This window comes from Neospora caninum, chromosome VIIb (genome assembly GCF_000208865.1).
Source record: "Neospora caninum Liverpool complete genome, chromosome VIIb".
In the NCBI taxonomy this organism is placed as follows: Eukaryota; Apicomplexa; class Conoidasida; order Eucoccidiorida; family Sarcocystidae; genus Neospora; species Neospora caninum.
In genome coordinates, this window is record NC_018394.1 from 4,356,929 (window position 1) to 4,378,053 (window position 21,125).

At 54.1% G+C, this 21,125-nt stretch overlaps 4 protein-coding genes across 4 annotated transcripts; 2 read left to right on the plus strand and 2 right to left on the minus strand.

Annotated features, from left to right (window-relative positions):
• Window positions 1-1,050: 1,050 nt before the first annotated feature.
• On the minus strand, window positions 1,051-6,338 carry NCLIV_029290 (hypothetical protein; the record flags this gene model as incomplete). The annotated part of the gene is made up of 7 exons (XM_003883125.1): window positions 1,051-2,349; window positions 2,609-2,730; window positions 3,022-3,118; window positions 3,233-3,367; window positions 3,736-4,019; window positions 4,284-5,072; window positions 5,453-6,338. 7 exons carry the CDS (start codon window positions 6,336-6,338, stop codon window positions 1,051-1,053), a joined length of 3,612 nt encoding a protein of 1,203 aa, XP_003883174.1.
• A 2,220-nt stretch (window positions 6,339-8,558) lies between these two features.
• On the plus strand, window positions 8,559-12,405 carry NCLIV_029300 (conserved hypothetical protein; the record flags this gene model as incomplete). The annotated part of the gene is made up of 6 exons (XM_003883126.1): window positions 8,559-9,494; window positions 9,847-10,178; window positions 10,635-10,765; window positions 11,110-11,314; window positions 11,439-11,616; window positions 12,184-12,405. The coding sequence occupies 6 exons, from the start codon at window positions 8,559-8,561 to the stop codon at window positions 12,403-12,405; spliced, it is 2,004 nt and encodes a 667-aa protein (XP_003883175.1).
• Window positions 12,406-14,093: 1,688 nt separating this feature from the next.
• NCLIV_029310 (conserved hypothetical protein) lies at window positions 14,094-15,050 on the minus strand (the record flags this gene model as incomplete). Its single annotated transcript, XM_003883127.1, has 1 exon — window positions 14,094-15,050. The coding sequence occupies one exon, from the start codon at window positions 15,048-15,050 to the stop codon at window positions 14,094-14,096; it is 957 nt and encodes a 318-aa protein (XP_003883176.1).
• A 2,105-nt stretch (window positions 15,051-17,155) lies between these two features.
• On the plus strand, window positions 17,156-19,631 carry NCLIV_029320 (putative thioredoxin domain-containing protein; the record flags this gene model as incomplete). Its single annotated transcript, XM_003883128.1, has 4 exons — window positions 17,156-17,882; window positions 18,625-18,772; window positions 19,001-19,104; window positions 19,414-19,631. 4 exons carry the CDS (start codon window positions 17,156-17,158, stop codon window positions 19,629-19,631), a joined length of 1,197 nt encoding a protein of 398 aa, XP_003883177.1.
• Between the last annotated feature and the right edge of the window lie 1,494 nt (window positions 19,632-21,125).

Sequence of the window (21,125 nt, forward strand, 5' to 3'; positions counted from 1 at the left end):
CTGGGTGTCCACATGCCTCGAATCTCAACTCCACACACCAGCTGGAGCGGTGGACTGTCTTTGCTCCAACGATTGCACAGAAATCTAGATTCCTTGTCGAATTATTCTCGAAATACCGCCCAGCACTCGGAAGCAAAAGTCACGTGAAAAACCCACGCGCAAGTCAGCTTTCTCTTTCTTTCCTAAATGGCGATGCGTCCACGATTTAAGACTCGACATGTAGCCAGTGATTATGTGCACATACAGCATGATCTTGATAAGTATAGGCAGTGCTATTCCACAAGCGGCATTCATTTTATATGCGGTATATGAGCTACATATACCTCACTACAGGATCGTATATTGCTTGGACGAAAGCCACGGTTTATACGACTACACAGCTTTCCCACGCGACTCGCCGGGGCCTGTTAAGCCACGTGCGGGAAACCGGAAGGTCGCGTTCACTGGTTTCCAGGGACGCTCTCGCACGCCCCTCCTGTTCCTTTTTGCGTTGCGAGACACTCAACGGGGACACGGGTTGCGTGTCCGAACTGAAAACGATGCTAGGTATGCTAGGTCGGATTTCTGTCGCTGACGGTGCCGGCAGCTGCAGTCTGTACAGCGGGTCTCACAAGTTTTTTCAGTGGCGAAAACGAGGCATGCGTCGCTTGCCGCGAGTCTGAACACTGCACACGACTCGGATGGTGTATCTTGCGCAATGGACGTTTCCCGCAGTCCAGAAAGACAAGACAATCCTTGAAACCGCACAAACTGGCGGGAAGAGAGGAGACAAAAAGACACACATACACACGCATGCATACACAAACAGTTCCTCAGCCCAGTCTACTACTTGTCCAGTCTGCACCCTCTTCTCGCCCTTCTGTTCTCGTGTCCATCTTCCTCCGTTTAGAAGCAAGAAAATCTTTGTCTCTTGTTTCTCCGATCCTCCCCGCCCTCCCGCTTTTTCTCGCCTCTCGCCCCTTAAGCGTCGCTTCTTTCCAGAGTCGCAGTGTCTCTGTTGCCCATCTGGAAGCGACAGTTGCGAGAACAACCCCGTTTCTCTAAAGTCGTTCACTCGGGGTTTCTTCTTCCCCCTCGTCCGCGGGCTCCGGCGCCTCGGCCTCTTCCTCCTCGGCCCCTCACGCCTCCGCCGCCAGCGGAGCTCCCCGCACCGGGGAAGGTTTTCCCGGAATCGTTTGCCCTCTTTTCCGCGTGTCTGCTCTTCACGACTTTCCAACCATCCTCCTCGTCTCCGTCCTTCACTTGTTGATTTTGGGGCTTCTCCGGACTCGCCGTTTGCCGGTGCGTGTCGCGAGCCTGCGCGACTCTCGTTCCTGGCATCTCCCTCTCGTGCTTCTCTCCCTCAGCGTCGTGTCCGCCTTCTCGGTCCGCGCTGCCTGTGCCTCGAGTCCTTTCTTCCTCTCGCCACTCCCGCTTGCTCTCTTCTTCTCTTTCTTTCTTCTTTTGCGGGCGTCCCTTCTTCTTGCTCGCGGCTTCCTGCACGTCCGACTCTTCTCTGCTGGGGTGTAAGTACACCCCCGGCGCGCCGGGAAAGAAGGGCGGGAAGCTCGGGACGGCACCCGTGGCGTTCTTCTTGCGGCTGTCGCCTTTCTCTCCTCGCTGGAAGAAGGTGTTTGCGCTTGCAGCCTGCGGCGCGAAGAAGGACGGACTCGAGAAGAAGGGCGCGCAGCCTTCTTCTTTTCCCGATAGATTCGCGCCCATAATGGGCGGCGGCGACAACGGCGTCGGAAAGCCCATCGACCAGAACGGGTAAACAGGGTACATAGAGAAGGGGTAGAAGCCTTGCGGCTGCGTCCCCACGAAGGAGCCGACCGAAGGGAAATTTGTCGGCGTCTGCTGCTGCGGAGAACTTCCGCGGCTGCTGCTGTTGCTCAGCGTCTCTGCATTGATCGCCTGGGCCAGCGGGGTGTACGTACACCCGCCGACAGTCGACGCGCCGCTGCTCTTTGACGAGAGCGCACTGCCCGGGCGCGTCTTCGTCCCCGAAGAAACCAAGCGCGGCGGCAGATTCGGCGAGGACATCGTGGCAGGCGGCGACAAGAAAAAGCCCACCGAGTTTCTTTGCGACGAGGCGTGCGGCGCACGCGCGTTCTCCTGAGGCTTGGCTGCTGCCGCGCGCCTCGTACCGGGGCGAGCTGACGAAAAGCGGGAGTTCCCGGCTGCGCCCGAGGAAGCTGAGCCAGCCTGCGCAGTCGGCGAGGGGCGAGCAGCCCCGCCGTTCGAGGTCCGTCCAGACGAAGCGGAGTTCGGCGCGCGGCGAGAAACTTGAGGGGCGGAGTCCACAGCGGCAGACGCCGTTTGCTTCTGACGGGCACGCCGCCGCAGCGCCTTCTTCGCTTCGCCATCCTCCTGAAGTGAAAAGAGGGAACAGACACGGATAAAGTCAAGGAAATGCAAGGGAAACGAACGCCGAGTCGCCAAAATGAAAGAAAGGCGAAATGAAGAACCGAGACAGAAGGCCATACTCGCACAGCCGGACATGTGCGGGGAAGGCCGACAACACTCTCAAAATGGAGAGACAAGAGAGGAAGCGAGACGAGAACGACAGACGACTGATGGAAGACAGCAAGAGGAACGCGATCACACGAAGGGAAGAACTGGGATTTACCATTTCGATGTAAATAAGGTCTTCTCGACTGATTTCGCCTTGACGCGCCATCTCGCGCAGAAGTGTGAAGAAGACGCCTCCTGCAGTCTTGGGCCGGCTACCATCAGCGACGAGCATGCCTCCTGCAAAGAGGGAAAACGTTTCGCGAGAGACGTTTGAGGGCGCGACAGAGGCAGGAACAGAGACACATTTCCCCGCAAAGAACACAGGGTGTCGTACTTCTGCTATGTGTCAGGTAACCGAAGCGAAGACGACAAACACGCGAGACGAAGCTGAACGCACCGTTTCCATGCGTTTGCCTCTGGCGATACAGAAAGGTCGAAGGGAACTCAGAAAGCTGTCGAGAACAACCAAGATTCCGAAAACGGTAACGCAAAGATGGCAGAAAAGAGGGATGCCGTTCCTTGGCTTACCCATTCCCTGCACCATCATCGTTTTTTGGTAGGCCTTCAGGCACGTGACGGTGCCCAGACGCGCGACGGTCCTTTCGAGTTTGTTCTTCTTCACTTCCTGGAAAACAAAACAGAAAGATCACCGTGCACTCGTGATCACAACAGGAGGCAGCTTCTGTTCGGCTTCGATCTGCGTGGGTGCCGACAACTCGCGTCCCGGCAGCACACTTACTTGCATGCCTGTGGCGAGGACCTCCGTGATGGTTTGGTTCAGGAGACGCACGTCGGCATTCTCGGCGTCAATTGAAGGCGCGAGGTCTCCCAGGGTAGCTTCCAGCTGATCCGCATACGACTTCAGCAGCAAATACTGAAAAAATCGGCATTTCTCACATTCAAACCCAAATATCCATGTCGCTCGGCTGACCGAGACGCTTACAAGGAGCACTGGTATAAGGATATTTATCTATTTATCTATCTATATATATATATATATATACATGCAGATATAGAGATATCTCCCAGCCTCCTCGGAAGTCTTCGATTCATCCACATGCACCCTAGATTCAAAAAGGAAGTTCTCGGCCATGTCGACCTACAGATATATATATATATGCGCAAATGTGGATTGTCTACGCATGCCTCCACATGTAGTAGTGTGCTGCATCGATGTATATTTACGCCTTTTGAGTCCCGTCTGGGGGTTCCCTTTCCCGTTTCTCCTGTTCCTGAACTTACAGCGCCATTCTGTCCATGCAGCTTGGCGAGTTGCGCAGGGGTGATGTCCCACTTGTCTTTTCGCCGGAGGAGAAGAAGAGCCGTCACCGGGTCAGCGGCCTCAAGGATGCTTTGGGCGTTTTGCAGCTGACCCTTGATCGCAGCTGCATGCAGTGCACTTCGGCCATTCACGTCGAACAAGTCGAGGCGCGCTCCGCGTGACAACAGCCACGAGACGTACTGTGAATTGTCTCGGCAGGCTGCGTAGTGCAGCGGCGGTCTGTTGTCGCTGTCCACGTCGTTCACTGCACAGAATCGGACAGCCGGCAGCTTTGCAGGGAAAATCCAGCGAAAACGGAGGAAAACACAGGCAGACGAACTGAAACATGGAACAACCCGCGAGGACACACCGAAAACGCCCGCACCCCGCACACATATACCCGGAGACAGACCAACCTACGAAAAACCCACTCTGTAAACACCTTTCTACCGAGCATATCCATACGCACGCACATATATATATATATATATATATTGACGCAGAGTTGCCATATTTCTGTTTTGCTCACCTGTTGCGCCGTAGTCGAGCAACAGCTTGGAGATCTCGACGTTTCCCTTGATTGCGGCGAAGTGGATGGCGGCGCTCCACGTCTGGACCGGGCCTTCAGGGTCGTTCGTTCCGGGGACAGAACTGGCCTTGCCGCTTTTGTCCACGTCCTCTTTTCGTTCTCCCGCTTCGTTTGCCGCATCAGCTGCCTCGCCCTTTGCTGCCTCGGCCTCACCCTTGTCTCCGAGATCGGCTCTTGCGCCCTGCGACTGCGCAGAGCTTCTGCACGGCGCGCAGCGGTGACAGAGTGTGGCGTTGATTTCCGCACCTTTCTCGAGGAGGAGGCGAACGCAGGCAGAGTGCGTCTTCGTCACGGCGATGAGGAGCGGCGTCCAGTGCTTTCGATCGCGCTTGTTGATGTTCGCCTCGCCGCCCGCCTCGAGGAGTTTCCTGACGATCTTCTCCGTCCCTGTCGCCGCGCCGTAGTGCAGCGCCGTCCGCCCTACGCGGTCGGAGAAGGAGACATCTCCGCCCCGCTTCAGGCACAAGTCGACAATGTCCTCGCGTCCCAGAAACGCCGCGCGCAGAAGCGCCGTGTTCACGTCTGGGCCCGAAAGGCCAGGAGGCGCCCGGACCGCGGTCGAGGGCAGTGAGGCCGCGACAAGGCCTGGCTGAGCTGTCTCCGCAATCGGAGATACCGCCGGAGCCTCAGGAGACGACGCACCAGGAGCTGCACGCACAGCAGCCGGGACAGGGGCGGGAGACTCCGGAGGCGAGGGGGGTGAAGCGTAAGGATGGGCGTCTTCCTGGCCTGCAGAAGAAACGCAAAAGGAGACACCGTGAGAACAGCGCGTTGGTACGACGTGAAAACAGAAAGGCGACACAGACATCTCGATAGGGTTCCTGCGCTTCGACGAACTGCTCTTCTCTGTGGAGGAGATGCTCTCCGCGTTCGTCTCCTCGTTTCGATCGACCGATGAAAACTGAAGCGCGTCTTTCCGTTGAGTGGTGTGCTCTCCGCTCTCACACACGCTTCTGTGGAGTCACCGGGAGATCGCATTCTTTCGATTTTGCTATCGGCACAGCCCCGCTTCCTGGTGCTCTTCTCTGTGCATTGAACCTTCTCCGAGGTCACCTTCCTGTTGCGCCTTGAAAGCTCTAGGAAGAGACGCCTTTCGTGTTGGAACTCACCGCTCGGTTCCTTGGCTTTCCATTGCTTTCTGTTTCTTCCCTGTTTCCCCATGCCAGCGGGAGATGGTTTCAGAGGGCCCGTCTCGCGTTTGTCTCCTGGGCGTCTCGGATGCGCCGCGCCGGCCTCGAGAGTTGGCCACGCGTTCTCCTTCTCTTCCTTCCGTTTCCCTTTGTCCGTCTCGTTTCTCCGTTCTTGCTTCCGCGCCGCTTCCCTGCGCTCGCCCCGCGCTTCGCTGGCCTTCGCAAGGCTCTTGGAAAGGTCAGAGGCGCTCTGGCCGGCGCCCTGCTCCGAGAGCGACTGCTTGAGTTGCGCCGCGTTCAGACACTGGGAAATGAACGAGTAGATCTCGTAGTTCAGCGGCGTCTGAAAGTCGAGAGGAAACGTGAAGTCTGCATCGCCCGCGGTGTCTTCCGAGATGCGGTATCCATTCATCAGCAGCGCCTCTGCGATCTGCGCGTCTGAAGGCTCAAAGGGCGGCTGGTTGGCCGCCGGAGTGGAGGAACGGAACGGAACAGCCTGCGCACGCGGAGAGGCATCCGGCGACGAAAGAGCGGCGGGAGTGCTCCCCGGTTCACCCGCAGGGTTGGCGTCAGCGCGCGTCCTCCGCGCCTTCTCGTCAGAGGGAAGGGGACGAGACGCGACTGGGGCGGCTGATGGAACGGAGGGACCGTGATCGTCGGCCATCGCCGTTTTGGGTTTTGAAGCTGGAGCTGCGGGGGTTGCGTCCGGAGCGGGCGAGACTTGCGCCAGAGAGAACAGATCTGAGGGGGTGGCAGGCGACTTTGCCTTCGCGACTGCTGCCTCCAGAAGCGTCTGCGCTGACTCGGGAGACCCGGCCGGGCGGCAGGGAGACGAACAGGACGGCAGCAGCACATGCGGCGCCATCTGGAAGAGGAAGAAGACCGGACGGAAACGTTGATTTACAGTTTAGAGAACGCACGAGGAAAGAGAGGATGCACCCGCCGGAAGAAAAAATTTGAAGGGAAGGAGCCAGCAGACCGGGGAACACGAGTGGATGGACAGAGTGTCGAGACAGCTGAGAATATGAAAGGAAATGGAAGGTACCGAAGGTATCGCAGGTGGAGTTCCGGAGGCGAGGAGGCACAAGGGTGGAAAAGAATCGTCCTTCAGGGATTCCTGGAAGACAAAGGACAGAGAGACGAGGTGTTTTTACACGAGGGGATAAAGTTCGACGGCAGCCTTGCTGCGCGACGGGAAAAGCGCCGTCCGCAGAGGGCTGCTCTCCGCGCGGAAGATTTCGAGGGCACGCCGGTTCAGAAAAGCGGTGGCAACCCTTTTTAATCGCAAGGACTCCTTACACGATTACTTGCATTTCGGGGCTAGAAATCCGCCGAAGAACAAACACATGCAAAACTTCGGGGTGGGAGTGGCAATTGGACGGAACGCAGGCCTGACGGCGAAAAACTTCGCGGGTGATTTTCGGAGGGGGGTGGAGAGAGTGTTCACGCTGCCTCTCTAGCTGCCCCAACGCGGCACACCCACCGGGGTCTTGCCTATTGTTTGTGTCGGAAACTTGGAAGGCGAGTTTTCCGCAAACGGGAGCCACGCCTCGCCGAGCAAGCGACAGGAGAAAACAAAGATCGCAACGAAGCCGTGAAAACGTTGAAAAACCAGTCGTGCTCAGACTGCGCGGCTCACTGTGGCGACACAGGGGACAGTGGTGATGCACACTACGCCAGAGTTCCGGTCTTGCGACCGCAAAGCACACCCCACCAAAACTACAGAGGAGGGCGAAAATGTCGCGGGACGAAGAGGCGACCAACGAAAGTGTCCTGACTTACCCTTTTCCGTTCTCTTCTCGCTGGAAAGACGACGCAGTAACGTGAAAAGCGACGAAAAGGCAACCCGAAGTCTCCGCTGCTTTTCGCCGGTTACACCTCCCAGGAGAGAGGTTGGAGAAACTAAGTGGGAAATGGCAAGTCGACCGTGGGTCGGGGAAAGACAGCACGAGTTTCAGTGGGGTGGCGTAGCGGCAACACGTGCTGGGTGCACAGGAGCGAATGTGCAAGATTGTGCCACGTCCTCGTTTGAAGGCTTGTTGGATGGGTCGCAAGAAAGGAGGAAAACGCAGCAACACGCAAAGTGTCAGAGTGGAGAAATGTAGGCTGCCACCAGAAAGAGGAGAGAACCTGCAAAGACAGCGGGGGTACGCCGCTGTGCTTTTTCTCCCAGTTTCTCTGCATACCGCCGCGTTCCAGCGATTGTATACGCATTGCCCTCCGGCCGACACCCCCCACCCCCCAGGAGACCCGCCAAGACAGAGATAGCGAAGAATATATCCGACTCCGCGTTCGCAAATGAGCAGATGAGCAGGTTGGAATATTTGCAACCGTGGAAGAGTGCTGATAAAAGAAATCCGGAGCATGGCTCCTATACCGTGGTAGGCGAGTGATTTTTAGTAACGAAGGCTGGAGTGGCTCCCGGCGTCTTGCGCAGTTGGAAACGAAATGCAAAAGAGAAGACAGTTCCAGCACCCGTACCCCACAGTCAGAGCACATACAAACGGAAAGAGATGAACAAAAACATCCTATTTACGGAACGCAATGCAAGTTGTCTTGTTTCCATGAGCTGGCCGCCGCCAGCTTGCGCTCGACTCGGAGGCTCCGTTCAGATTGTCTCATCTCTCAAATCCACAGCCCGCCAGCGCGTTAACGCGAGGATTTATGTCTCAGTTTATGCACGCCTTGCTTTCTTTCGAACAGCACAATCCCGTCCCCTAGAACTAAGTGAGAGGCGAGGTGGCGAGCAGTCCACAGTCGCACAAAACCCCTGGCTGTCCGTGAATCTAAAGGGAGGCAGAACCGTCCTCTGTCGCTCATGCACAACAGACTCGAGAAAAGTATCTACTCTACCCAGCTGCACAAATAGAGAGTGGGGACGTGCCTTTTTATCTCCGTCTTCAATTCTCGCGAGTGTGGGTCAAGGAGCGCCCGGGATGCACCACGGGCGATCTCGGTAGTTTTTGTATTTGACCTGCAAACACCTTTCTGGGTGGAGGGGATCAGGCTGCGGCTTTCGAACGGACTCGTGGAGGGACGCATTTCAGCACATTCCTCCCCCTTAAAAAATAGGATCTGGGGAAAAATGATCAGGCCAGGAACCGCTCTTCGGTGGCAAAAGCCCACTGTGCGGCCCGAAGCCTTCTCCGTCCCCTCCGAAACGCCTTGGGAACGGAAGCGAGCGGCTCGGCAACTGCCGCCTCTGCAAGATTTTCTTCGAAAGCGAGACTACCTCGGAGCAATTACACTGCTCCAGTACGAGCGAGAACAGGGAATAAAGCGACCAGAGCTGCGGCTTTGGTTTGCCTACTGCTACTTCCACGCCGGGTTGTATCCGAAGGCGATCCAGTGTTTAGACCGGCTTCTCCAGAGGGGAAAACGGTGCCCAGAAAACGCACAGAATCCCTGCGAGCGAGAATCAGCGAAGCCGAAAGAAGACGCTGCGAACCGTCGAGAAGCGCCGGTCTCTGACAACCCAAGCGTTGGGGTCGAACGCCTAGTCTCTGGAGCTGCTGAGCCCGTGCCAGCGAAGAGCGACAGCGAGAAGCGAGGCATCAACGACCTAGACAGTAATGTGCCACGGGGCACAGTGTCAGCATGCGATGATGGAGAGGGCACCGAAGATGAGCAGACTGATGACGCTGCTGACACCCCTGAGAGGACCAGCATGCTCCACCTGTACAAAGCTATCTGCCTATATGCTATGTATATGTTCGAGGCGGCGAAGCAGGAAGCCTTGCTTGCGCAGAACACAAAGACGAGGCGTCGCCTGCTTGCTTGTATCGCACACCACGAGAAAGACGAGGGCTTAGACGAAATGCTGGAGGAATTAGATGAAGAAGATTTCCATGACCAAATGACCACTGCTGCAGTGGAATACATGCGGGGGCGCACAGACGTCGCGTGCGACATTTATCGACGGTGGCTCTCTCACCACTGCGAATACCACGCCTTGAAAATTTACTACGCAATGGCTGCTTTCAAAGGGGAAATGTTCGAAATAGCCCGTGGTCTCGTAAAGGTAAGACCACACAAGTCTTGCCAGCAGTGTTTGCAGTTTCGAGGCTCCTCCCCACCCGTTGTACGGTTTCAGTAGCCACTGCTATGGCCCTTTTGCATCATATGTCCTTAAGCTATTTTGAAGGCAACGCCCGTGAAAGTGGAAACGTTCCGGCCAACAGCTGAGCGCGCATCTTTGTCTGTGCACCTGGAACGCGGTGGCTACGTGCTAGCACTCCTGGAAGAGACGGGTATAAGCTCGAGTAGCTCCCGTGTTACCACCTGCCTCTTGCTGGGCCACGTATGTTCAGAGGGGGAAAGAGCGGTGGTCCCGTTGGTTATGCGTTGATCTTTCTGCACTGTCTGAATTACAGGAATATCAAGCATGCCACAGCACTTCCCTCGTCGCCTCTAATCTCTTTGCTTGCTGCCTCTACGAAGAAGACGCAGACGCCAGCGCACTAAAAATTTATCACTTGTTAGGAGAGGAGGCAGGCAGAGAAGAGACTTTCTTCATCCAGCACAACGACATCCTTCGACATAACGCGTGCGTGTTCGAGAACGGTGCACGGGGTCTCCAAGTCTGGGGCCCTCTGATCAACATTCTTCCTGAAGCAAGACTGAACCTCACTCTTCTTCATATTCGCAACGGTGATTACTCCTCAGCTTTCGATCTCATGCGCGACTACGAGCCGACCACTACGACGTAGGTCCTTCAATAATGTCGAAGTCAAGTGATGCAGCGTCATCTGTTCCGTGGGCACTTGTGAACTAGGGTAACTCTCGTGCTGAGCCTTAACACCTCTTTTCGCCACACACGCTGACAAGAGTTTATAGATGTCGCTTTTCCGCTGTTTGTTTTCACTGGGTTATGTGTCCCAATCCAATGCAGCCAGGTTTCGGCACGGGTTGTTGTGCCTACATCGAACTCTCACGCCCAGCAACAGGAAGAACGTGGCAATCACCGGCCGTGCAGGAGCACGAGATGCATCCCTGCACAATGTTCGATGGAACACAATAGCTACGTTGTTCTACGAAGAAGATAGCACTTGCGAACCATGTGGTCTGCATGCCCGGGCGCCGCTGAAAAGGTCGGATACTGCTTGTCCACGGCCACGCAGCAGTTGCCGCTTCTCATCATTTGCCGCCTGCTGTTTATCAGTGATTTTACCATTCGAGCTCTTGCATTCATGCTCTTTGGGCAAACTCAAGATTCGGAAAAGCATCTAAGTGAAGCGGAAAAAATGTTCCGGACCGTCGGCAGTGCTGATTTAGAGGTTGAATCACTTCCAGGTAAGGTGACAGTCGAAGTTTGACCAGCTACTTTAAAAGTGTACACGAAAACCAAGCCTGCAACTGAAGAGAAACTAGTCTGTAATTGCTCTAAAAGGACGCGATGGGTTTCCAAAGTCAGTCTTGAACTAGCATCAGACGGCACATTACGTAAAGGCAGTTCTATACTTCCCGGCGAGAACGGCTGCTTTTTCTCAAGTTGCATGTGGAGCGAAAGTGCACTGAAGCTGTTCGGAACACGATGCCTATGCTTTGCGTCTCCCGAACTCAATGCCCGAAGGATTGCTTCAGGTTATTAAGGGGTGGTTTCTTTCTCGTTCGCTGCTTCTGGTGGTTGTCCCGAGGTATGCAGAGTATGTTCTACTACTACTTTCTCCGGGGAGACTACGATGCAGCACTCGACTACGCCAGCAGACTGGAGCCGTACTTCAGCAGCGAGCCTTCATATCAGTGGAACAAAGCCCTGGCTTTGGGGCAAGAAGGACGCTATGAAGAAGCAAAAGAGCTGCTTTTGAGGATTGACGACGAAGAGTACGTGTGGCAACTGAGGTGGGGGTCTTCAGAAGAAAAAACGAGGCCACTTCTCGGTTCTCTTTACTTCCATCAAGCTCTTATCGAGAAACTACAGGTCGTACTGACTTTTTGTATTGTGCTTTTTCTGTCTTTTTTTCAGATATGTCAAAGATCCTCTTTTTTTACGCTGGTTATGCCGAGTTTACGTTGCAACTGGAGATTGCGCTCATGCCTTACATCTCTGTCTTCAACAAAGCGATAGCTCTCAGTTCCACACGCTTCTCAAAGAAGTGGCCGATGACTGCTATGCAATTGGGGACTTCTACTTTGCCCTTAAGGTACGGATCACTTAGTGACCTCACAAAAATATCTCAAGATACGTTTTTCGTCAATCCTACGGACCTGCTACGAGTTGAACCATATTAAAGATGCGGGATTGGGCGATTTGGGTGTGGGATCTTCCCATCGTTGGTCATGGTGGCTCCACGTGTGTTCCATTTCTACACCAAAGAACACGAGAACCACATCTCAGATTTACTGTTCCACAAACGTACGTAGTCTATGAACGTCTGATATTGATGGCAAGCGATCAGTAAGGCTGCTCACTTTGTAGGCTAGCCACTATCTATTCAGAGTACTAACAGGCGCCCCAATCGCATAGGCTTCCTCCGGGCGACCATGGGCCCTATACCTTGCTGTACTGTTGCCAAAGAGACAGAGTCGTGCAAGGTAACCTCCATTTTGTCATAAGCACGAAATTATGTTCGTGGGCGTGGCTGCTGTCCTTCCCACGAGATCATCTGGAGCCATTGCTCCTCACGGCGGCAGGGAGCAATGCCGAACACGGCTTGCTCAACCGGAGTTTTGTCTTTGCTTCCCGTATGATGTGTGGCGTTTCCTCTCAGGCATTTAGCCTCCTGGATACGGCAGATGGAAACCCCCTACTTTGGCCTGCTCTCAGAGGCTCAGCTGCCGGGTTTCTTCTGAAGCTCAGCGCCGGGGACGAGGACATCACAAGACTGCAGGAAGTTGTGTCCTTGGTACGGGAATGCTCTGCTCCAAAGGTGGCGAAGATCGCAGTCGCTCTAAGGGAACTCGGTCGCCAGAGGGGGGTCCTCATTGACTAGCGACTTTTACAGCATAAAATGGTTGTAGACCGGTAGACCGGTGCGAGGGACACTGGTTGTAAAAGCACCACACGACCCTTCTACGTGCGTCTTCTGTAGAGAAGTTTCCATATTGTCGGCAGAGATACCGGAGGCTTCCCGAGGCGTGTCCGTACTGGGCAGAGGGCCTCTGTTGGAGCTGTGCTCCGGCACCTCTCTTTTCTTCCTCTCTTCCATGGGGAAGACGGCGCTGGGATGTGGGAAGCATAGTGAAGCGCGAATAGCGAAAATTGTGTTCGTTTTTTCTGGTTCTCGTATTATTCGTGGATCCAACAAAGGAATCCCGTAAGAGGTGACAGGACCCGACAGGGCTGTAACAGAGTTCGCAAGTTCTGATCGTGTGGCCGTGGTCTTCTAGTTTTATCCGTAGCTCCTTCCCCATGTCGTTTTATGGAAAAAGAACAGTGCGTGCGTTCACTGTCTCTCGGTGGTAATGGAGTCATCCGATACTCCATGAATGTGAATGCACCCCCTGAAAGAGTAAACAGGAAGTCCGACCATTGCGTTTGAAGTTCCCTGAAGAAACTGTGCATGCGCCTCCAAAGTCTGCGTTTCGTGGTTCTAAAACCAACATTGTTCCTTCGGTGAAAGAGATCCTCTGCTATCCCATTCCCCGTAAACGGCCTACCCGGCCTCCGTCACCCGTTCGAGATCGCCCCTTGCCTGCTCGAGGCTAGTGCGGCAATCGAGTCCCACGCACAACTCTGGAAATTTGGGCCTCCCACGTGCTTCGCCAACAAAACTAATGCTTTGCAGCCGCGGGAATTCCGTGCTTCGACTTTCGGTCCTTTCTGTCGGTAGGGCGTGTCCCGGCGGCCTCGGAGGCGACCCCGGACCCCTCGGCCGAGGCATCCGTTCCCTCCAGCGAACCAAGCAGCGACTGGGGTGGGGGAAGAGGACATTTGGGAGGCCAGACTGGCAGAAAGGTGTGAAGCTTATGCTCGTGTGAGATTTCGCTCTGTTCATACTTCAGACAGTACAGATACAACCGGCAATGCGCCACCACAGTTTGCTCCGCGAACTTGAGCAGTCTTGTCGCCTCTCGTTGACAGAGAAAGGGAAAGGCGCTTTGACTGGCCGACAGCGATGCTTCAAGCACGGCAGACGATTGGCGGGCCGCGGCAAGCGGATCGTACGTATGAGCCTTAAAGAGCTCCTGGACCGACTTGAGGAGTTCCGCTTTGCTTATCGAGTTGTTCTGCACAGAGTCAAAAGCACGAAAGACCCACGGGATTTTGCCGGCCAACGGAAATGCTACGTGGTATTGCAGTGGCGCACGGCTACTGAGAGTGACGTAAACTGTGAAGAAGGGATGCGACGAGTTGTTGTGGTGCCATAAATGACAGCGAGTCAGCTGTCTCCTTGCAAAATATCTCGCCAAAGAACACTGCAGCTTCGCTACCCATCTGAAAAAGATTGTTTGCACCCAGAAACCACTGCTCCTGCCCCAAGTACGCACTGAGGCGATCGACCTCTCCCGAGCGGTCGTGCACTGAACAGAGAGTCGGAAGCGGTGAGGAGAAAAGTGGTTTGGCAAATGTGACCTGTGTTCAACACAACGCCTACGCAACGCACTGGTCTTATTGCAAACAAAAGTCTGCGTCCATGCAGCTCTCCCCTTTTTGGCTGTGTGCCCCGATGGTCTTTGACTAGGCTCGAATGCTCACGGCTTTTGCCACTTTCTCAATCTGTGCAAGAGCAGCGCCCATAATGGACACGAAGAGGGCAGCCTTTGCCGGGCAAAGCTGTGCTTCTCGGGCAAACGAGAGGCTGAAGATATGGAAGTCGACAACCGCTTGTTTTCGGCGTCCTTCGGGTCCTAAGCGCAAGATTCGACAGGTCTCTTCAACGCAGCTTCGCATCTCTACTTCACGCGGCACAGCGCGGTCTTCATCTGAGTTCTGAGTGGTCATCGCGGATCCCGGTCGCAGTTTTCCACTTCGACCGGCTCCGCCGCCAGCGGGTCCTGGTGCAACCCCGCCAAGAGTGGATCCTTGTGCCCGCGAACCCGGGGCTGACCCTCCGTCCTTCCCTCCCCTGGCCACACTCTCCCGCAAATGAGAGGAGTTCACAGAGGACTTTTTTCCCAACGTCGAGCCTCCGGCGGTGCCACGCTGATTCTGACTTGTTGCTGCTTGCGAACCAGCAGTAGGCTTCCGGCCAGGCGCTGAATCCGTCGGATTTTGACCACTTTTACTGTCGCCAGAGGCAGCGGTTCCTGAAGAAGAGCCTTCCAGCTCCTCTATTTTAGCCATGCTCGTTGCTGGTGCTTCAGTTCCCGGTTCTCGCAGCGGCGCCCCAGATGAGGCCCTCGCCGTGGCGGTCGCCTCACTGTCGCTTGCCTGCCATATAATTTCAACATGGTGTGGCAGCAGGAGAAGCGGGAGACCCCTTACGGTGGGCAACAGCACTTGTTCCCCATCCCCTGGTGTCTCTTCAAAGCCTCCACCTCCCGAACCGACTGAACCGCCACGGTCGACTGTGACCCCGTCGAAGCCCCGTTTGCTCGTGCCTGACGTGATTTCCGCGGCGCCCTCTCCAAGTGCACTTAGTGTTGCTCCAGGCCTCCCCATTTTCGAGAAGCTGTGCCTCGGCTGCTGCCTCATGGTTTGTTGATGGTAACCAATCCGGTCTCTGAAATCAGGACGGCTAGTGGTCCTCTTCTGGGTTAAGTAGAAGCCAACAATAGCACACCTCGCCAGTTCACTCTCACACCATTTGAATCACTAAGGGTTGATCGACTCCAAACCAGCCCGAGAGTCGAATGACGAACTTTGACCACTTATCTCAAAGTATCACCAGAAAGAGAATGAAACGCTGCGGCGATCGTTCACGCACACGTGTATTGTTGGTGAGAAACGTGCGGCCTGAATCGTGAATGCGTCAATATCTATTTGAATCTGAGAAGCTTCTTCGGTGGAGAACGCACCAAATCTGCGCAAAAAGAAGGCTGGGCTGCAGTCGTCTCAATGTATTGAGGTACTGCTGACTTGTGTATGCGTCGAAGCAACCGGTTCCGACAGATAAATTGCAACTACGCTGCTAAGTAAGGTAAAAAAGTCTGCATTGGGTCCTTGTAAAATGGAACCCCCTGGCCCATCTGAAGGTCCGTCATTAATTCTGAAAGGTTTGTTGGCAAGGAAATTGGCTTCTCACGAAAACTTTGAAGACGTCGAATCTATTGCGTTTTCTTCTAAACGGATACCAGGGACACGATGTTTTTCTATACACTCTCTTTTCGTTTGTTGGTGTGAGAAAGGCACGGGCGTTTCTGGCAGGCCTTCGTGCAGAGGATCCGAAAAAAGAGGGGTCACAGGATCTGAGGGAGGCATGCCATGAGTTCCTTATGAAAGGCACCTAAATAGAAGAGTGCCGATAAAAGGGGAACAAATCCGACCGTTCCATATCTGCGATATTTCCAGCGGTGTGAGGCTGGAAAAGTTGAGCCCTCTATCTGTGCGGTCAACTCGGCACCTGACCTGGAAATCATACCATATGCGCACCTGGATCGAGGAGATCCGCAGTTTGTGGAGCATCTTGCGTGTTTGCAACAGCAAATGGAATGTGTGCGCAGTTTATGAACACCCTTTGCAACTTGCGGACTGCATGCGCGGCTAACCGGTCTACTGGGGCTTCAATAGGGGGCGAGACAGACAACTTTGTGCGCAGCTTACGTAGTCACCTTCACCCCCGTCTGTCATGCTAGATCGAAAATACAGCAGCATTTGATGCTCAACTGTAACCAGAAAAGCTAAAAATGAGAAGCTTTCGTACTCGCGTAATCGATCGAGGACGCGGCGGTCAACTGCTTCCAAAGTATCGTCATGCATTGCCACTGGAGCCCTAGCCCGCCGAGCTGATTTCGAGGACGACGCTGTCGTGGCAGCGATCACTTCCGAGACGGTTTCATATCCTGTTTGTTCTATGCAAGCAAAGCGACGATTCACTTTGTCGTCGATACGCTGTGGGAATGTCGGAGTTATAGAGGCGACCGCTGACGTGGGTGCGCGCCTCTCGTTGTGAGGCGCAAACAAGGCCCAACTCCACGCCGGATGTCTCGACGTGTCCCTCGGTTCGCGTCAGGGGAGGCAGCTTTTTTGGCGGCTTGTCCGATCTATCTCCTGCCTTGCCGCACAACAGACCAGAAATCCTTGAGAAATTCGTACTGGATTCTTGTCCGCTTTCGAAGAACTTCCGTCCTCTCGGTTTTCACAATGCACAGCAGCCTCTTCGATTTGAGGAGACTTCAGTGTAGAACAGTCTGGAACACTGCTCTGCCTTTTTGATCTGCCGTGCGCCTCGAGACGAATTCACGTGCTCCCTCCTGTGCAGTTTAAGTTTTCAAAAGTTACGTGCTTCCCAAGCAAGGTTCAACAAGCAGGTATGCCAAAGAGGCACTTTTCTTCGGAGAGACATCAGAAACAAAAAAACACCAATTTTGCTTCCCGTAAGATTGCCAAAGGAGTGCCGCTGGAAGACTCGCCCGGAGCACCTTTGCCCGAAAAACAATTTGGTTTTGGCGAGTTCCTTTTTCCTGCAAGCATCTTGAGTTGGGAAACCGACCGTTCCAAATATGGAAGAGCCGGACGGGATACCTCTTTCTGAGACGGGACTCACCTGGGCCGCAGCGGGCACGAGGGGGGTGTGGTGCGGGTCCGAACAGAAAATGAAAGCGGAAATGCGATCCAGGCAAGAATATAATGAGGCAGCCATGGACTCCTCCCCTCACGAGAAGGTGACGGGAAAGGGAGGGGGCGCGCGCCGAGGGAAAAGACATTCTCTTCGCGTCGTGTGGTGGATCCTCCTGTTTTGTTGCTTCTGCGTGTTCATAGTTTTCAATCCTTTAGTTTCCTCCTTTATCTTTCCGGGTCTCCGTCGAGTGCTCAGAGCACGAGATGCCGAAAACGCTCCTGTTTTGACCAGTCACTCCTCTCCAGTTGGTGACGCGTTTCACAAATCTCAACAAGAAGCACCGGAGCGCTCTGCTTCCCACGAACCGCACAGACCAGCCATGAGGAGAGGGATAAAATACTTCCGCTGGTCTCACACAGTGTCGTCCCAGCTGCAGCGACAGCAGCCTGGTACTATCTTCTTTCTGTTCTATGACGAGAAACAATCCAGAGATGGTGGAGATACCTCGGAACAGAGGCGGGGAGAAAACAGCAACGGAGGGAGCGGAGCAGAGGAGGACTCCTCTGGGACGCTTCTCTCTGACTTCCAGGATCTTGCTGTTGATTTTAACAGCCAACCCATTTTCCACGTGAGCGTTACGAAGTCTCTCATGCATCACTGGGCTTACATTCTGCCCGAAGGAAGCGAGGACACGCTGCCTCTCGCCCTCATCGTGGAAATGAACAAAGGGTGGAAGAAGTTCATCTTGAATGACAGACACCTCAACTACGAAAAACTGAGAAATTTCGAGGAACAATATTTCATGGGTGAGCATACAGAAAGCCTCTCGGATAGCTTTATCCGAGAGTGGTCTATGGCCAGCCACGCCGTGAAAAGGTTGAAGATCTCGCATGTGAAAAAACGTTGTGAGCGACTTCGTCTGCCCACGTCGTTTATCGGGCGAGACTGGGTTCCGGATGCGCCAAGGATCTGCCCTTATCCTTTTCGAACGGGGACGTGGGTCGAGTGTTCTGGTACTTCACAGTTGTTACGACGTTACTTCGACAGGAGAATAGACCCCCCTTGTGGAACGACGGTGCTCTACTTGTACTCTTGTACGCCAGACACCGATTTAATAGTGACTCCTGGCCTTCGTGGGAATACAGCACAGGAAGACTCTGTAGCTCTGCATCGCATTTGAGTTTCGGTTCGAGATGCCTGTCAGTGACTCGAATGGAGATTTCACGTGGCCGTATAGGCCTTCCCTACAGTTGACTAGGCCTCTGCCGTGTCCTAAAGGATATGTCCTGGTGTATGCGGCGGCCTGTGTACGAAGGGCGCTGGGTTGTAGCTGAAGGCCAGCGTTTCTCAGTGTACACATAATTCCGCGACGATGGAGAGGAATGTGATGCACTTTTATATATTCGCATTACATTGCATACTACCTAACTTTGTGGGCTACATGTGCCTCCAATTCAGTGGACACTCAAAGGCGAGGCTCAGTTGGCTCCTCCGCGTTGCTTTCCGTCGCACCTGTCCGCGTGTGATCCATTCCCTACCGATTTGCAGGCAAGCTATCACCATATGTGAGATCCGAGTCGACAAGCGCTGTGGAGTCGTCCGAACAGCAGGTTATCGTCCATCTTGTGGGAGACACGTTCAAAAAGAACGTCGTAGATAGCAAACACGATGCTCTCGTTTTCTTCTATGCGCCGTGGTAAGAGGAATCTGGTATACCGGGCGGCCAACAGTTAATCACGAAACTCAGATAAGCTGTCACGCTGCATTATTCGCCGTCTGTACTCTTCGCCTGCTAAGTTCCTGTCCAGTTGTAATCCATACGACGAAGCGGCATTTCGTAACAACAACCGAATGTGCACATACACTGCGGTTTGAAGACCCGGGATGCCTCTGTGGTTGTTTTGTCCTCCTGTTGAACTTGAAGGTGCGGCTTCTGCAAACGATTTGAGCCTCAACTGCGTCGCCTTGCAGCCGAGTTCACACAAATCAGGTCTATCCGTTTCTATAAAATGGATGTCACTAAAAATGGTAAGCTTCATCGAGAGAAACGACGCCGATTACATGTAGCTTCGTCATGGACCGTCTTATGTTCCCTCCTCTGGGGCACGATTCTATATGGGTGGCTCAGCATCAACAAACGGGCTTTTCGGTCCCCTAGGCGTGTACACGTTCAGGAACGGAAACACGGTCGATATATTGAAGTTCTATTTTTACGTTGGTTGAAAGTGCGCACTTTTCGTCGGCACCAACTTCATGTCGCGTAGCTCGCCAACCTTCCCTCAGTGCACAGACACCGCAGGCTCTTTTCTCCTTCTTTGGTGGGCGATGTCCTCTCAGATATCGATCATCCTCATACACGTGTCGAACGGGTGCCGCACGTTGCTCTGTACCTCCGCGGGAAGAAGATGGAAACTCCCATCAAGTTTGATCATTCCATCGACGACGTTGTCGAGTACGGAAAAGATTTTCTTCTGAGCCACGCGACTTGCAAGCAGATTGACCTCGTGACTAAAAACGATTGTGATTTTGGAGACACACCTGGTCATGAATTTTGAACCGGCATGTCGCTGCTCCGATCCTCCAAGTGGGGATCTCTTCTACGTCACATGCAGTATTTTCCAGTGCGGCAACTGCCACGCTCTGGTATGCATCTACCCTACCAATTTTTTTTGTGCTTGAGCTAGGACTTTGGCGACGCCGCTTGTCCTGGTGGTAACACTCTACGTAGAGACGATCGTGTTCCACGTGCCTTAAGCCAAAGAGTAGAACTGGTTGCAGCGAGCTGAGAAGATCCACATAAGGCCATTGACGGGGCGGCGAGCCTCCTGCCTGAGGCAGTATGCCGTTGTATGTCCTACTAGATGAGCACACCGAATAGCACCGGTTCGGTGTCAACGAGTCGCTGGGCCAGCTCTCTCGAGTGGCTGCAGGAAACTCAGCAAGTTGCGCCTTTCCTCCAGGTTGAACACGTGCATCAGCAAGGAACCACCTTGGCCTACTGGACGCTTTGTTATCTGATGTAACTCAGTAACGTAACTAGAGACACAGACAACTAGCCCAAGACTGGCGCTCAGCATCTTGGCCGCCAGCTGAGCCTTGCTGAGTAATATGCATACACGTTCAGGTGTGATCCTCAGCTGGAGGTCGTAATATATAATAGTGTCTACGCGGAATTGGGCCACAGAGGTCTTCCCTTCTGTTTGCAGCAGCTCTGGTGTTCGAGCCGGTTTGGGCCGCAAAGGTGAGCACTCCAGGAGTTCAAAAACACGGGTCGTTATTTCCTTCCTTCACCCTTCTGTGACGGGCTACAGACACCACGAAGCTCCGCAAGTCCCTCAGGTACGAACGAGCGCGGCGGCGCATTGTGGGAGGACTGCATCGACCCAGGAAGCACGAGTGCACTTCTCGGAAGGCCGTTGTGGCGCAAACATGAAAAGAGACAGCCCTTCGCTTTCGCTTGGGGGAACCGCCCAAGATCGATATCTAATATCTGAACGAGAAGGATCGCTGACGAAGCGGAAGCTTAGCTTCCACAGTCCCTATAAACAATACTGTTCATTCCTTGGGTTGGGAGCATTCCAAAAAAAGAACGTACTGAGCTGGCTCAGCCGCAGCTGCGGCTTTTTCGCACGCGTCTCCAGCTAGTTTACAGCAATTTGACATTTTCTTATCGAAACATTTCACCGGACGCCGTCGCCTGGGTCTCGTCGTGAGAAAGTGCACAGACCCGCTTGTGGTTCGATCAAGGGCCGAAGATTCCAATTTCCGAGTACGGTACCGAGAGGAAAGCGTCACACGGTCTTCTGTCTTTTTAAGGAAGCCGCCACCATGCAACGCTTTTTGGTACGCCGAGAGCAAGAAAGGCGTGCTCTTATCCGCAATAAAAGAACAAGACCGAATCGATTGTGTTGCACACTCTTGTCTCGTCTCGGGTGCGTAGCAGTCAGTCCACCACAGAGCGTCCCCTAGATAGTTTTTCCGGTTCGCAAAAACGCCGGCGGTATCTCTATTAATAGGGTAATTTCCACAGTTTTATGTAGGGCAAAACT